Source organism: Vanessa atalanta, chromosome 11 (assembly GCF_905147765.1).
Source record: "Vanessa atalanta chromosome 11, ilVanAtal1.2, whole genome shotgun sequence".
Taxonomy (NCBI): Eukaryota; Metazoa; Arthropoda; class Insecta; order Lepidoptera; family Nymphalidae; genus Vanessa; species Vanessa atalanta.
In genome coordinates this window covers 3,628,936-3,646,410 of record NC_061881.1, presented here as the reverse complement: position 1 = coordinate 3,646,410, position 17,475 = coordinate 3,628,936, and the positions used below count along the sequence as shown (strand labels likewise).

The following is a 17,475-nucleotide window of genomic DNA, read 5'->3' as shown; positions in this document are numbered from 1 at the left end:
ATGAAATATTGTGGTATTTGAAATAAATTACATAATCAATGGTGGTGGTGTTTATTTCTTGAATTGAGGGTCAAGGAAGTAAAAAACAGAAAATAATTCAATAATTTATAAAGTGCAGTACATATTACAATAAGATTTTATTTGTAAATTGCGCATTTGTTCTTACAATATAAATAATTAAAGTTTATATACACAATAATTTCAAAGCGTCACCTGTAACTCAAAGCAGTCTATAAAATATTTGAGTAATATCGATGCGGTATAATCACACTAAATGCCTTTTTTCTTAAGCTATGTTTTTCACATACAAAAATATTTGACCTAAAAACGACTATAAAACACTTTCGATTTTGTCATGTGTTTAAACGACAATGAAACTATAGATTACTACTTCAAAAATCGTTACTAGAATTATTATAAACACATACGAGTATAAGAAAATATCAGAAAAGGTTTAATAATTATTATAAACAAACCATGTTTCATTCAATCTTTAAATTCTTATTCGAGTTTTATTAGTACTAAAAACTATTACTTTAAAATCTTTGTCATTTTTCATTTTGTAGTGTAAGCCTACCCTGAGAATAAACATCAATTCTTAAGGCAAAAACATCATAGCGGTATAACGTCAGTAGTATGTATCTAGCTTAGGTCTACTAAACATGTGCCTAAAATATTATTTCCTAAATCGTACTTTATGTATAAATGAAAACTATTTCAAAATGCTGATTGTTATATAAATGCCTGTCAATACAAAATATTTACTCTCGCAACTAAGAAATTACATTTACTTGAGTATGTTGTACACATAACTAGCTTCGTAACTAATTTCAGTCCTTACTCACATCTTGCATAAGAATATAGTTCAAAACTTCAAAATTATTGAGGTCATTTGCATAATATTATAAAAATAATATTATCATTTCTCAGTATCATTAACAGTAACAATTTGTTTCCAACCATATCGAAAACTAAAAAATATTGAAACTTACATCTATTCATAAATCTTTGGCATTTGTTTCCATTTGCTTAAAAAGCAGTAAACATAGAAGTATTCACATGTTCCGTGATGTTGATAGTTTAAAGTAAATTAAGACAACATCATATATTTCGAAATTGTGTTATGGCACATTGCAATGAATAAAAAAAACTTTGTGATTTAGGTACTTCAGGAACAAATTAACATCCTGTCATTGGTGTAGAAACATATTATTACTGTTGCCTTGAGATTCCTGCATTATGTGACATTATCATACTTTTGTCATAGTGTGTGCCATATTTACATGATTAAACACTTCCTCTGGTGTCTCTTCTGTGGTTCTGGTCTTAATACTGCGCGGACAGCTTCGTCAAATACCTGTAATTACATTATATTTTAAAGTACCTATTACATTTACATATTGCAACTACTTACAAACTCAAGAAAACAAACACATTTCGACATTCAGTGAAATCTAGGACTACAATTTATTTTAAGCATATTATTTGCCTGTTCCAACTCCACATGTTTAAAATAAGAATTTTTATATACTTCCCAGAATATTTATAGGTTTAAATATATATATATTAGAATCCATGGCGAATTCGCTCGCGGAATGTTAAAATTAATATATACTATATTGGAGGCGCGACCAGTTGGTGTAAAAAAAAACGTAGAGGACTATATTTGTTTGTCTATATGCTATAAAGAACAATATTTCTTAAAGCAACTAAATTACCAAAGGTATTTATCAAAAAATTTCATTTTTCAATTAGAAAGATAATTTGAACCCGAGTCGACAAAAGTACATATGTTACTTGCAAAGCATATTTTCCAGTACAAAAGTTTTTTATTTCCATAAAAAACAGCAATGCGTAAAAGTATAAATTCATAAAATGCATTTTGAAATGTAAAATTAGAAAAGTTAGTTTAGTTACATAAATTGAATTATTATAAAATCATTTACCTGCTTAAGACCACGCTGTGTCAAGGCAGAACATTCCATATATTTGACAGCTCGTATTTTATTAGCGAGCTTTTGACCCTGTTCTCGCTTTAAAGGAGACATGCCTTGTTCTGAGAGGAGGCTTAATGTCTCACGGTCATCCCTTAAATCAATTTTTGTGCCTAAAAACATTTTTTTTTTGTAAAAAGACAATTTACAAATTAGATATTCATTTAAATAATGTCAATCAAAATTTATGTATGAGATATATGTATGAAACCCTGTTATTTAGATTTGGAAAAAAGACAAGGTTATTGACCATTTCACCTTTTTATAAATATAAATAGAGAAAATAACTTATTATTAGATTACTTACCAACTAATATAATAGGAGCATCAGGACAATGATGTTTTATTTCAGGATACCACTTTGAAGTAACATTCTCATATGAAGAGGGACTAAAAAATCAAATACACATAAGCATATTTATAATATTTGTTTCTGCCTATATAACTTATATTTAACTTAGTAAGGCCAATACTAACACTGACAATCAGATGAATACATAGGGAGTCTAAGTTTATATTGATTTTAATACTACAAACTATCATAATAAAAATATGTATTCCAAATAAATAATATAAATAATCTTTGAAATTAAATATTGATATGAAAATAATGATGAAACTCTGAACATTAGAAGTAATAATTGCAATATTTATAAAACATCTGACAAACAGTTCATTATTTATTTTAGGCTTATTAGGACTATAATTCATGATAATTCCACATCTCAATAATCTTTGTTTAATTAAATCTTATTTGATTTTAATATATATACCTTGTAAAATTAAATCAATTGATAAGATTATTGATAGGCAAAAAGTAGCTCTAAATCATACTATAGAATCATTTTAATTGGAATTTTAATGTATGTGAGATAAAATTTAATGTACAAGGAAAAAAATCATTACTATGAACAATACCTTGTCACACTAAAGCATATCAGGAAGACATCTGTTTGTGGGTAACTTAAAGGTCGCAGTCTATCGTAATCTTCTTGTCCAGCTGTATCCCAAAGTCCTAACGACACTGCCACTCCATCCACCACCATTGGCGCAGAGTAATTATCAAATCTATAAACAGCAAATTTATAATAACTAAATAAATTTATTACTACTTTCTATGGCTAAAATATAACTATTGTAAAGTGAAATTATATTAATTTACAAACAATTAAAATAGGAACTAATACGCCTACTTACACTGTTGGAACATATTCTCCGGGAAAACTGTCTGTTGTATATGATATTAGCATACAAGTTTTTCCGACAGTTCCGTCACCCACAACTACACATTTAATAGGTCTTCCTGACGACATCTAAAAGAGGATAGTGTACATATTGATAAATAAAGACAAGCGTATGACTCACGAAAAAACCATTATTGACTCCCGAACACACTTCAAATGTTACCTTTTTATACTGATATTGTATTAAGTTAGTAGTTATTTTAGCACTTAGGCGTGCTCTTACTAATATGTTTACTTTTATTTATAGAATTCCGGACATAAATACCAAAATCTGATCGTAAAACTGAAAAAACGCATTGAAAGATGGATGCTACATTGCCAGATTTTAAAATTATTAAATGTGAATCAGAATCAAAGCTTAGGCCCTTCGTTTTACAATATAAATTATGTAGGTACTTTAAGCGATGTAATAGTTTAGAATAAATATTTCAATTTTTAACCATGTTGATTGTAATTAACAGAAAAATCTAAATTTATTTTAAATTTAACGCATAAGATCCGTAATAGTTTTTTGTTAAATTCATATTTTTTTATAATCAATAATAATGTGTAATGTCTATCAATTTTATTTTCGTAGTATTCGTAAAAAAAAAAATGGCAATATATAGGCGTAAGAATAGTAATTTAGAGAATGATTGTATGATTTACGTTGTTATTATGACTAGTAACATTAATAATTAAAGTACCTTATACTTATTTGTCGCCAAGCAGCCTTATTAGTCATCGAAGCTATTAACTGTCAATGTGACAGCAACAGTATTCTTATGTTATTCTTTTGAAGTAGACGATTAATAATTATTTGTTTTAATTATTTTTTTGTGTTAAGTTTCTACAATTTGTGTTTAGATAGATGTAATTTATCTCTGTAAAGTTGCTGTTCTAGCTTATCTGGTTATAATATAATCAAGATTAATATTTAAACCGTAAGTCTGATCCTTTGTTATGATACACCAGCTTGCATGTTTTCATTTAAATTTTTTATCATTTATGTTTTATAATTTCAGATGGGTGATTCTTGCGTAGAGACGCCGGAGGCACCAGCCTGGTTGTCCAAGCTAGAGAGTCAGAGGGAAAAATTAAGTAAAGCACGTCTCGGTCACGACAGCGGCGCCGGCGCGCCTTGTAATTCATGTGGTGAGATATCATCGTGTTGAATGAATTCTTAATGTCGATGCTATTAATTTGTAATTTTTATTAATTGATTTAATTGTTCTTAACGACTTCATACATTGTATTAGTTAAGATATTATAAAGCATAGCCGAGAAATGGTATATTTTCAGAATATATTCATTGATGTAGTTATATTTTAACTAAAATAAGTGAATGTATTATATTACAGGTTCAGGTTGTCCTGGCTTGGATTTACATTTCTGGCGTAAGGTTTGCAGAGCCTGCCACTGCAGTAAGGATGTGCATGATGTCCAAGATGATGATTTGTCGGGATGGGCTCAGTTTGAGCTACTTGGCACTGCTAAGCCAAAGAAAGCTTCCAGTAAGTAGCCTAAAAAGTTAAATATATATGTTAATTTAGATATCTTTTTACATATACTTGAATATTTAATATTTGTGATGGACTTTTAGATCACAAAATATAAAAAATTTTAGCCTCTATAGGTATATATTTATGATTACAGTGCCCCTTATTAAGATCCGTGGTGTTACGGATAAGCCAGTGAAACTTGATTGGGTACCACCAAATGCCTCAACAGAATTGGTAAGTATTATTCATATTATTGAGAATCAATTATATCATATGGCCGTTATACTATCAATTTTAGATAAGGATGATAAGGCTATCTGATAAGCAGCAATAAATTTGATATTGCTGTTATTTGTTATATAAATAATATTTAGTTTAACATTCACATAACTTTACTGCCTAAATGCCGCTTATAGATACAAGCATAAATACACTTACATGGATTATTAAATATGGACATAATTTTTTTTCAACACTTGTGTGGACATGGATATTTACAGGCTCCTATATGCACACACTTTTTTTATTGAGGAATTTGATATAAGATCACTTTAAAACTGTATGAATATTAAAGTTGTGGGACTTAGCAATAAAATATTATGCATATATAATCAATTTATATTAAAAAAATATAGGAATAAGAAAGGAAAATAATCAAAAAATATGGCACTTTCAGACTAAATTTGCTTAGGTTTAAGTATAAAAACAGCCAAACTTATTCCTATAACAAACTGAGTCTTTTTTATTTACTTTATTTTAAAAATAAGAAAAAACATCTATCAAGTAGAAAAAAAACCTATTTCATTATTTAATTATTGAATTTTTTCAGGTATCAGAATATATGTCATGTCTTGGTCCACTGGCTCCAGTTTCGGGTTCAGAAGCAGCCAAAAAACGTCGCGCACAGCTTCGCACACAGTTGCCTCCACATGATGTAGCCCCTGCCGCTAGACATCATGCTTCTGATCAAGAGAAATCGGAGCATACGGTATGGTCACACACTAAAATAAAAATTGCAGGAAGTTATAGATACAATTTACAACTGTCAAAATTAGGTTCTTAGTATAATTCATCTAAATTGAATATTAATTTCTTTGCAGGAATATATCACCCGAATAAAAGACCATGTGGTTGGCATGGGTAATGTAGTAAGGGTTGGTCCTCTTCAAAATGGTGAAGTATACTCTGTTGAAAGCAGCAAATCACATACTGCTACAAACAACACAAAATCTTATGCACTGCCATTGAAAATATCAAATATATCAAGAGGAGTCAAGTACAATATAGTGCCTAAAAATGCTTCAGATAAGAAACTTGTGCTGGATTCACACGGTAACATTGTCAGTAGTGCTGCCAACTTGCCCGATTATAAAACGAGTGCCATATTAAGCAGGATTGTAAAAGATAAACTTCATGTAATGAAAATTGAATCCGACAGGATTAAAAGTGCCGTTGAACATGGCCCTGTTTATGACAAATTGTTAAAGAACTTAAATGATTTGTGCTTGCCAATTTCTAATGATGTGTATCTTCAGCCAATAAAACTTTTTCGTGATGAGTACAATAAAAATCCTCAATTCAAAGAAGAGGTAAATGAATTTGCAAATAAAGCATTAGGAGCTCAGGTAATGCCTGATTTATGGTCTTTGAGTAATAATAATGTTATGGGCACAGCAAAGTTACTAGATGGCAGAATTCAAAAAGGAACTATCTTTGCTCCAAATGGTGAAATATGGAGTTGGAAACATGAACCAACTACACCAGAACATAGTGGCACTATTTGTTCCACAAAAATAAATCCTCAGTATTCTACTACAACAAAACCAATGAATCAGGTAGAGCCACAGCAAACGGCTCCTTTAAGGGATTATCTGAGGAATAATTGCGAAGAAGATCTTCCCCCTCCACCATTGCCTAATTACAACACATATCCTGGTGGACTGTCTAATCCTCAACAAAGTAGTGATTGGAATAGTTCCACTGATAATGTTCAACTTGATCATAGTGGAAACCCTGTTCAGATTAGCAGCTATGCAGAGCAGTTAGATCCAATTCTTACTCAATTTGCTGATATATCTCTAAACCCTGATGAAATGGAGTTTAACAGGAAATTGTACAATGAAGGTGTGCCATGTCAACGTTGTGAGAAACCTATGTTTGCTGGAGAAGTTGCTGTAAAAGCTGAAAGAGCTGGACAAGAGGCCATCTGGCACCCACAATGTTTCACTTGTTGCAAATGTGGAGAGTTGTTGGCTGATCTTGTATATTTCTATTATAAGGGAGAAATATATTGTGCCAGAGATTTGGCTAATGTTTTAGAAATACCACGTTGTGCTGGTTGTGATGAATTAATATTTACAAGACCATATACTGCTGCTGAAGGGAGAGCATTTCATGTACAACATTTTTGTTGCTATCATTGTGATGCACCACTTGGAGGGAAAAAATATGTTCCAGATGATAAAACTGGTCTACCCGTATGTTTATCCTGTTATGACCAATTTTATGCAGAACGCTGTAGGGCATGTGGTGGTGTCATAGGGCCTGAACAGCAAGGTGTATCATGGAGCAATATGCATTGGCATGCGGAATGCTTTATTTGTTCAGGTCGTATGTGTGGAAAAAGCTTGCTTAGTGGTAGATTTGTTGTTAAACAAGAAATGCCTTTTTGTAGTGTACCTTGTGTACAAAGTAAAATAAAATAAAATGATGTATGACAAATACATTAATATTAACATAAATTAGTATTTGTATAACATTTTATATTGTCTAGATTAAGGAAGAAACTATAGATGTTATATACACCAAAAGTATTTAAAAATATTATCAAACTTTTAGCATAAAAAATTGTAATAATTGACAATTATTAATTAACAAAGAAGACTTATATGCTCAAATGACTGACAAAGTTATTGTGATAATCATTCGTAATCAAGGGGCCAATATTAATTTCTATATTTTTAATATTGATATTTAAATTATAATATTACATCATTATTGTCACTGAAAGAAATATTTAGTCAATAGTTTCACACTTTTGTGTGCATATTTACATTTTATTTCATAAGTAAAGTATTATATAAGCTGAATAATATTTTTTTTGATAAACTGTATTCTTTAGGAAATTAAAGCAAATTGTGCCATTACTGTTAAAAAATCTTTGACAAAGACAAAGCAAAAGGTATAAGATGTAATATATTAATAAAAGTCATTTGTGTTTTATTTCAAATATAATCCTATTACTTCATAACTCATTATAATGCTCATAGACTTTTGCCACATGAATTATTTAAAAAGTACCTAATCCATTGATGGTGCTACTACTCTAAGTCAAAAAAAATGAGTATAGATTATGTCATAAGGTTCAGTTATCCAGGAAATTTTTAAACATTTATTACTTGGCAGCAGATATAGATCAAATGGAGTGACTTACAGCAATTTATAATAAAAATATGGCATTTTTTGCCAATATTGCTTCTAATTGATCCATATAATTCATATTGCTCAATTTTGCCAATCCGAATTGCCAAATATCCAGTGGGCCTGAAAATTGAAGTAAATTGTGTGCGTGAAAACACAGCAAATGATAGTTTTTAAATTGCTCCTGTACATAAACATTCCCCAGTTTATTAAAGTTCATCTATTGCTCACTACTTTAAATAAATGCTTGTTAATGGTGCCACAAATTTCTTGAAATTTTGTCACAAGACAATTGACCAGTATTGCTCAAAAATTAGTAGTTTCTGTGGCCATGTAAGTGCCCCTTTAGTAATGTAGATACAAAAGTTACAAAACAAATGGATGAAATTGGCACAATTTATTATTATTTAATCATTTGGCAATATAATTGTTGATGATTTCACCAAATACATATATCTATTTTTATATTCTATAAATATTTCATGAAATCTTGAAAAAAAAACAATTCAAGATTGTTACATTTAACTCTTTTTGACTGAAAAAAAACGTTATACACAGGAATAAAGATATTTTTTTCATTCACATTAAATAAAATAAATGAATTAATACTTTCGAGGAATTACTTTTATTATTTGTTCTAGGTACACAGAAAATATTAATAAAACCAATTTGAATTTATTTTTAGCATTATATTTATATTTGTAGCATTATAAATTTCTTCATACACAACTTTAAAATTAATCTTGAGTGTTTCTTAGAATGTTACTAGAAATAATAAAAAAATACTTGAAATTACAATAAAAATTACCACAAGTTATATTTATACAAAACAGCGTTATCTAGGCAGCAATTTTCAAATTATCCAGGTTACTTTTCAATTTATTTAGATTTTCATGCACAGCTTCTTGTTTATTTTCTAAAGCTGAAATGTTTCCATCCGATCTTTTTATTTCTTTACTGATATATTCTAATCGTTTGGCCACATTTTGTTTTGCTTCTTCTAAGTCTTGCTTTACTAAAACTGGTCCAATGAGTTTGTAGACTTCAGCATCCTTTTTCAATAATAAAAGTTCTTCTTTTACAGCTTTATTTTCGTTCAATTGACTGTCCAATTGCTGTTTCTGTGTTACTGCCTTGTGGTATTCTTTTTTTAAATTATTAAAAATTTCGAATTCTTTTTGCCACTTCTTTTGCACTTCTTCGGCCATTGTAAGATAAAGTTTATATTATTCGTCAAATTTTATGTGTTCAAAAAGAAAATACTTAGATAATTCACAATAAGTCGAAGACTACCAACTATGGATTACAGTGGAAATAGGTTAGGTTACAGAAACGTCAAGTGAACTGCCTGTTGACACACAATTGACATTGACTTATAACAACATCACTTTTAGATAATAATCGACAACAACAGATAAGTATTATTTTTTAACAAAAAGTTTAGGCTTAAATATTACACTGTCTCAATGTTAGTTTTAAGGTGTTCCGTGACAGAATGATCTGTTTAGCATTGTCTAATCATTTTATTTTATTATTTTATAATAGACAACAATATGATACAGTTATGATACGCGGGTAATACGCGAAGGCTGGCAGTTACTAAAACAAAATGAATAATGGCATAGCAGATCATGTTGTGTTTTTCTGTACCGTCAAGCTAAATAAAACTTTTTAAAGCTTTGTTTTAAATCTTGTTATCTTCGAGTTTATGTTTTATTTGCTTGGTTTTGATTATAAGCTTCTATAGTGCAATGGGGGTTGGGCCTTCTAGCAATGTAAAAGTCGTAGGATTGACTTGCTCTGACCCCTTGCACTATTGTTGTTGACATTTTTAGCACAAATTTTACGTTTAATTAGAGTAGTAAATAGGAATATTAGTAATTACGTAAATTGGATATTTCCGTAAATTGGATAGGGATGTAAGGGCCCGCAAACTACACCTTAGCGCCCCAAGCCAACCTCACCTGCCCGTGGTGCATCCTGCCGACCAGCAAACGAGTCTCTGGCGACCGACTGATGGCGGTATAACCATCAAAAATAGGCGTAGCTAAATACCACAGGCTGGGGACGGGTAGCAGCGTCACCGGAGCGAGAAGTTGCGTCCTGTGATCGCCAACCCGCCTGCCCAGCGTGGCGATTATGGGCAATACCTCCAAATGGTGAAAACACGTAAGCCACGGCTCCCAGTTCCCGGCGGTCCCACTAGTCGTTGTCATGGTGGCGACGATGGTAACGGCGGGACGGGGGGTGTTAAGAATCACCGGGCTACGGGAGGCCACCATAACCGACTGAACCTGGCGACGTACAACGGACGCACGCTACGGCTTGACTCGCATCTAGCCCAACTCGAGGTGGAACTTGGGAAAATTAGGTGGCACATATTAGTAGAGAGGTAAAGGACACCGTAACCCTCGAATCAGGCTACCTAATGTACTACCCGAGAGGGAAACCAACAATCCCAAGGTGGCGTTGGGTTTCTGGTTAATAAGTCCCTAGCTGACAACATTGTGGAAATCTCCAGTGTGTCGAACAGGGTAGCGTACCTCATTGTAAAGCTCACCGAGAGGTACAGCCTCAAGGTGGTGCAAGCGTACGCATCGACCTCGACACACTGGGACGATGCAGTGGAAGAAATGTTCGATGATATATCGAGGGCCCTCCACTCCACCACGAAAACCCACTTCAACGTTGTCATGGGGTACTTCAACGTTAAAGTGGGAGTACAGAATTGTAGCGAATCAGTAGTAGGACCCCATGGATTTGGAAGCAGAAATCATAGGGGCCAAATGCTTGTCAACTTCCTCGAACGGGAGGGGCTCTTCTTGATTGAACTCCTTCTTCAAGAAGCAGCCCCAAAGGAAGTGGACGTGGCAAAGCCCCGACACTATGACCAAAAATGAGATCGATTTCATCATGACGCACAAAAGACACATATTCAGAGACGTCTCAGTGCTCAACAGGTTCAATACCGGTAGTGATCACCGACTTGTGCGAGGCTCTCTGAATATGAATTTTAAGGCCAAACGCGTCCGTCTGATCAAGTCTACACTCCGACCAACCCTGCTCCAAACCATTGCGGGATCTGAAACGTTCCAGTCAAACCTGGAGAACCGATTCGCAGCCGTGAAAACCACAACAGACGTAAACCAGAACCTCAAAAATGTAGTTGGAATTCTCAGGGAAGAAGGCACGATTTTGTAGCATGCAGCTTAAGGGCAGAAAGTCCAAATTTTCGGAAGAGACTTTAGGTCTAAAGAAGAAACGACGTGAAAACCCACCTGTCAATTCGTCAGAGAAACGGCAACTAATCCAAGAGATCAGCAAGCGCGTACGACACGACCTCCGGTGCTCCAATACTCTTACGATTGAAAGAGCCATCGAGCAGAATCGGGGGTTTAAGGTGTTCGTACAATCTCTTGGAAGGAGCCACCTGACGAAGTTGACCACGGCAAGTGGAGAAGTCGTTTCTTCCAAGCCGTTCCAAGCAGTTATTTCGGAAGTAGAGGACTTCTACGGCCGGTTATACGCATCGCATACATCTCGACCTGATCCCGAAAATGAGGATCCTAGAGCTACTACATTAACACGTCATTTCACCGAAGACCTGCCAGAAGTCAGTATTGGCGAAATCGAGATTGCTCTTAAACAACTTAAAAATGGAAAAGCCCCTGGAGAGGACGGCGTTACAATAGAGCTATTGAAAGTAGGAGGTAAACCCGTACTGAAGGAGCTCTAGAAGCTTTATAACTCTGTCCACTTCGAAGGGAGAACTCCGGAGGGGTGAAGTAGGAGTGTGGTCTTCCTGTTCTTCAAAAAGATGACAAGACCCTGCTGAAGAACTATCGACCCATATCCCTAATGAGCCATGTCTATAAGCTGTTTTCAAGAGTGATCACGAACCGTCTTGCGCGAAGATTCGACGAATTCCAACCCCCGGAACAGGCCGGGCTTCGGAGCGGATACGGCACCATAGACCACATCCACACAGTGCGGCAGATTATACAGAATTCTCATGAGTATAATCGGTCCCTGTGTCTTGCATTCGTAGACTATGAGAAGGCCTTTGACTCGGTTGAAATCTGGGTTGTTCTGGAGTCCCTGCAGCGTTGCCAAGTTGCGTTGTCATTGATATGCACCAGAAACAGAGTACACCAGAATTGTGGCTCCGATATATCAGAAAGCATTGCATAATTTAGATGTTGAAAAAGAGTAACTACTCAGTTTCTTGCCGATTCTTCTCGGTAGAATCTACATTCCGAACCGGTGGTAGCTTTACTTTAAATAGTTTGTTAAATGACGATTCAAAAGTGCTTGTAAAAGCCTACTTGAATAAAGAATATTTTGATTTTGAATTTTCCGGAGAGCCCATAGGAAGCTTCCAAGGATGCTCTTTGTGCCTTAGGCGATCGAAGGCTTTCGCTGTGTCCAAACTGGCTGCTATGCCTCCCCCGTGGACTCAACTGCATCCACCCATTTATGTGTCAGGTAAACGAGGGAGTCCCCATCTGAGCAATCCTGACGGCAACGATACCGGCAGTCGCTAGAGTAGAGGTAGAGTTATATTCCTCTCGGATTGCGCTAGTATTTACATCAAGAGACGTCGACGCGATATCCCAAGCCTGGCGTCCCACAGTTGTACCGTCGCACAGTTGTTGCCCAGTTGGAATTGTGTAGGTATTAAAAATATTATTTAAAAGTAAAACTTAAAATAAACTATAACTTAAATTTAGCTATAATACACAACTATGATTTTCATGGTTTTTTATAGATGTAAAAAAAGTAACCGAATTATAAAGTGATATTTCAATATTTAAAATTCTTCTTCTAGTAAGAAGATAAGTTTTGTAAACTAACGACACTGTAGGGTAAATGCATTATTTGTATTTGCACACGAATATGTTGTGAGGAAAGAAAAAAATAACACGTTCCTAAATGAATTCTGAAAAAAGTGCCTTTGCCCACCAACCGTACTAGATTTGGTTCTAAGCTGTGCCCTTTAGATTGTAGGTACTCGTATAATAAAACAATTAAATGTATTCAGTCTAACAATTTTATTCAGTTGCTAATCTGTGCACGATAGCGTGTAAATCATAAATCTATTTATATTTTACAATAATACTATTATTATCTTATATAATGTTTTATATATTAAAAAATATGTTCGCAGCTTATATTTAAACAAGATAAAAATGATAACAATAACAATATTCTGCCAACATGTAATGTGAAGTGTGTTCAAATGTTGTATTCAATTACAGAAAAGGGTTTGACTGATTTTGGATAGCATCTATAACAGTTTATTTTATATTTAACTCGTGAAATGATGAAAATCAACTTACAGTGAAACAATATTATTATTTTATTATATTACGATATTATTTATTTATTACTCGCCCGAGAGGGGCGAGGTTGTGGTTGTGAAGGTGTTAGGGAAAAAAGTAACCAATATGTACTATTTCAGATAACCTATCTCCGTGCCTAATTTCATTCAGTTGCGTTCAGCCGTTAATAAAAATACACAATACAGGACCAGGGAGTTTATGAAATTAGTAAGATGTGTTGATATCTTACATGTTATATTTTTCTAATAGAAAATATCCCATATTCAAGGTAGTTTTCTGTGGAGAGTTTCCGCAATAGTTTTGGAGCGGAACCGAACTATTATAATATATATTTAAAATGTATTATGCTATTAATGATTCTCGACAATAATTAACACGATAATTTACCTTTTCATAAAATATTTCTTGACTAATAAATACTTATTTATACAGGACTCAGTACCGTTTAACATATATGATGGTAAAAATTACTTATCATTGTTTCTATAAATTCTCTCCATATTCTAAAGTCCATAAATATCCAGCTTTTGGATCACCACTTTTTTCGGCTTCTTTTTGGATATAATTAGCCTTTTTCAAAACGTCTTGAATTTTTTCTTGTAATTTAGGATTCCTTTCTTTAGGTCCGAATTCTTGTAATTTTTCCGATCTTTGTCGGTTAGTTTTACTTTTACCAAACCGCTCCCGCACAAATTTTTCATAAGGGTCCTCTTCATTGCTTATGTCATGTTCATCATAGGTATTTACACGGTTTATTTCTTTTAATTTTTCTTTAGGCTTATAATAATACGATTGGTAAAAATCGACTCCGTTTTTATTTTTTTCCTCGTTATCATCATTTGGTTTGTTTGATTCTTCTTCGGTTTGTTCCTCGCTGTCATCGTAATAAAAATAAGTATTTTTCCCTTTTTTCTTATTATTTTCATATACGGGTTCTTCTTCTGCATATGATAAAATATCATCTGGTAATTTTATTTCAGGCAATTTGATAGTTATGTCACTAAATTTTATATTTAAATTTTCATCGAAATTGTCCTTTTTAGGAGAAATAGTATCTAGAGTACCATCGGAGCCAGAATGTTCATTTTTACTAGTGTTTGTTTCTTTAAGAGCATGGTTATAATTTAAAGGTATCCTTTCAAATTGTTGTTTAACATTAACCTTATCATCATTAGGAGGTTCGTTTTCCTGAGAGGTGTCGGCATTAAAACTTTTTTCTTCGTTGTATCTTAAATGAGCGTTAGCACTATCCTTCAGATTTTCCTCACTTTCTTCATCACTATCTTCGCTGTTAAGTTCTATTACAGGTTTAACTTCGCCATCATTGATTTTGACTTGTTTTTCATATTCATTAGAATTGTCTTTTAATTGATTACTGTTATTTTCATCTGTAAGAATCAATTGATTCTTCGGTTTACTATCATTTTTTAGGGGATTTAGTATATCAGGGGTCTGATCATTATTTATGTTAAAATCTTTAGCGGCTTCATCTTGATCATTAACTTCAATACTTTCGTGACTAAAATCAATCAAATCACCTTCTTGAGGCCTTAAATTTTCTTTTGTAAGTGGATCACTTGCGTAATCTTTGTGTAGTATATTTTGTTTTTTATTTTCAATATTATCTTCTCTTGAATCTTCGCTTGATGTTGTCTCAATTGGAAGTTCTTTGACAGCTAAGCGTTTGCTTTCTTTAATGAATTCATTTTCTCTGCTGTTGTATTCGTTTTCACTATTCAAGTCCTCGTTTCTATCACGCAAAGCAATTGTTTGTCCTGGTGAATATTGTTCGTTATTTTCTTTACTCTCCTTTGAATCTTCTTCAGTACTATCAGGTATATCCTTAAATTTGTCATAATGTTCCTTATTACTGTCTAATGCATTCCTTTTATTATCGCTTGCATTTTGTCTATCTATATCTTCACCCCTATCTTCACCCCTTTTATGGTAAAGATATGTATTTTTTGGTATAAATTGCTCGATACTCTCCTCACTTTCATTGGATTGCTGTCTTTGATTCAATTCTTTTTCAGTTTTTTCAGGTATATCTTTATAATTTTCATCAGGGTCAAAATTATTCTCTTCACTCTCTTTAAAATGTTTCGTTTCAATAACTTTCTTTTTATCGTTTTCAATGGAATCATTGTAATCTGTGTTTCGGAAGGGAATTTTTGTTTCACTAATTTGTTCGTCTTGTTCGCTCTTGTTTTTTTCTATCTCAGTGTTTTTGACCGTCGGTGTATATTCAATATTCTCGATGTTTTGACTATATTTTCGACTATCTTCTACGTTTTCTATGTTCGTAGGTTTTATTTTTTCATGCAGCGTTTCAATATTAAAATCTGCCAAGTTTGTATTTTTTATTCCATTTTGAGTTTGTTGTGGTAATTCAAAATCTTCTCTTTCTTGATTGACATGCTTTGTTATTATATCCAATAAAAGTGGAGCTTTATGTATCTTTTCATCTTGAACATTTCTTTTTTTCCTTTTTAGACTGTTTTTAATATTACCTTTGGTTTTCTCCTTAACAAATATATTATCACCTTTTTTGTATACATATTTTATTAGAGTGTCAGTGTTGATCTTATTTTGATTAGTTAGATCTCTATAATTAGTTTCATTTGCGCAGTCGATGTTATTGATAGTTTTATGAAGTATGTTTCCAGCGCCATTCTGATGTACAACATCTAATCCCTCCTTATATTTTTCTTGTAACGAAAGACTTAATATTGTATTATTACTATTTTGTGACTTATTCAAACTATTTTCATTGCTAGTATTAATATTTGTTGCATTTTCGAATTGATTTAGTTCCGTCTGGCCGCTATTATTTGTTTTATTGCAAATATAAGCGTCTGTCATCTGGGAAAAAATCAAGATAACTTAATATATAATAATAATAAATATAATAATATAATTAATACTTATTTATATAATTTCCGTCGAATTAGAAACTAAAACAACTGTGCTGATAAATTTAGTGCCTAATAAAGTAAATAAATGTTAGAAAACTAAATAAGGGTGCGTGTTGTAATACATTTTATAAATAAAAAGACAAATTTTTATTTCACATTATTTTATTTACAGCGTAACATGTACTACTAGGCAATAATTACAACTAAATACTATTCTAAATACAAAATAAATAAAAGTTAACAAAGGATAAAGTTCGTATGAAGATTATTTTTTAAGAATAATAGGCAAAGTGTTTTATTCTGATTACGAGCTTATGATAAAATATTAAACAAAAAGATTTTATAAGTAATCATACCAACTTTATTTAATAGTACCAGCCAGAAGGCAACACATAAAAAGAATATGAAATATGAATATAAAACTTAAAATATTTACTAAACTACTTAGGATACGACTCTTTCATGTGTTGACTTGATATGTTATATAGAAAATTATATACAATTCTATATTTATAACTAGAAACTAAATAAAATGTTCCACCTAGGATCTTACATGAAACTCTTATTATTGTTCTACAAAAATATGGCAATCATGCAAATGTGACTTTTTATTTTACACCTTTTATGCTATTTAAAAATATAATACTTTTTTCATAAACAGCTTTTTTTAAAATATATTTCTAGTGCATATATTGTAATTTCCATAATTTTAACATATTTTACCATGGACCACATGCAAATATATTTTTGTAATTTGAATTTACTTTTTCTAAAACAATGGTTGTATGTTTGTTTTGCAAATACAATCGAATACCTATTATTTAGCAAACCATTAAGCAAATAACTAGGTATATTGTACCTCTTTGGGATCCATGATAAAATTTGTAAACAAACTAACCACATTAAGTAAATAATTTACATTACATTGATTGAACGCTTGGCTTATTAAAATCTATTGACTAAACGTGATCAATATACGTGGTAGATTTAACTAAAACCAGATTTTAAATTCAACACTAAATACACAAAAATTAAATAACTACAAATCAAAGAAAATAAAAACAAAATCAAAGACAATA

At 32.2% G+C, this 17,475-nt stretch overlaps 4 protein-coding genes and 1 pseudogene across 4 annotated transcripts; 2 read left to right on the top strand and 3 right to left on the bottom strand.

Annotated features, from left to right (window-relative positions):
* Positions 1-98: 98 nt before the first annotated feature.
* LOC125067170 (ras-related C3 botulinum toxin substrate 1) lies at positions 99-3,550 on the bottom strand. Its single transcript, XM_047675588.1, has 6 exons — positions 3,402-3,550; positions 3,192-3,307; positions 2,913-3,062; positions 2,302-2,384; positions 1,947-2,107; positions 99-1,357 (listed from the first exon to the last, which is right to left on the bottom strand). Exons 2-6 carry the CDS (start codon positions 3,305-3,307, stop codon positions 1,280-1,282), a joined length of 588 nt encoding a protein of 195 aa, XP_047531544.1. The 5' UTR covers positions 3,402-3,550; the 3' UTR covers positions 99-1,279.
* A 431-nt stretch (positions 3,551-3,981) lies between these two features.
* Positions 3,982-7,897, top strand: LOC125067425 (testin). Its single transcript, XM_047676029.1, has 6 exons — positions 3,982-4,161; positions 4,243-4,372; positions 4,579-4,731; positions 4,874-4,953; positions 5,549-5,707; positions 5,820-7,897. Exons 2-6 carry the CDS (start codon positions 4,243-4,245, stop codon positions 7,422-7,424), a joined length of 2,127 nt encoding a protein of 708 aa, XP_047531985.1. The 5' UTR covers positions 3,982-4,161; the 3' UTR covers positions 7,425-7,897.
* Positions 7,898-8,846: 949 nt separating this feature from the next.
* LOC125067303 (probable prefoldin subunit 6) lies at positions 8,847-9,502 on the bottom strand. Its single transcript, XM_047675820.1, has one exon. It carries the CDS (start codon positions 9,345-9,347, stop codon positions 8,979-8,981), a length of 369 nt encoding a protein of 122 aa, XP_047531776.1. The 5' UTR covers positions 9,348-9,502; the 3' UTR covers positions 8,847-8,978.
* Positions 9,503-10,925: 1,423 nt separating this feature from the next.
* LOC125067509 lies at positions 10,926-12,330 on the top strand (annotated as a pseudogene).
* A 1,634-nt stretch (positions 12,331-13,964) lies between these two features.
* Positions 13,965-17,270, bottom strand: LOC125067508 (uncharacterized protein DDB_G0283697-like). Its single transcript, XM_047676168.1, has 3 exons — positions 17,256-17,270; positions 14,412-15,698; positions 13,965-14,258 (listed from the first exon to the last, which is right to left on the bottom strand). The coding sequence occupies exons 1-3, from the start codon at positions 17,268-17,270 to the stop codon at positions 13,965-13,967; spliced, it is 1,596 nt and encodes a 531-aa protein (XP_047532124.1).
* Between the last annotated feature and the right edge of the window lie 205 nt (positions 17,271-17,475).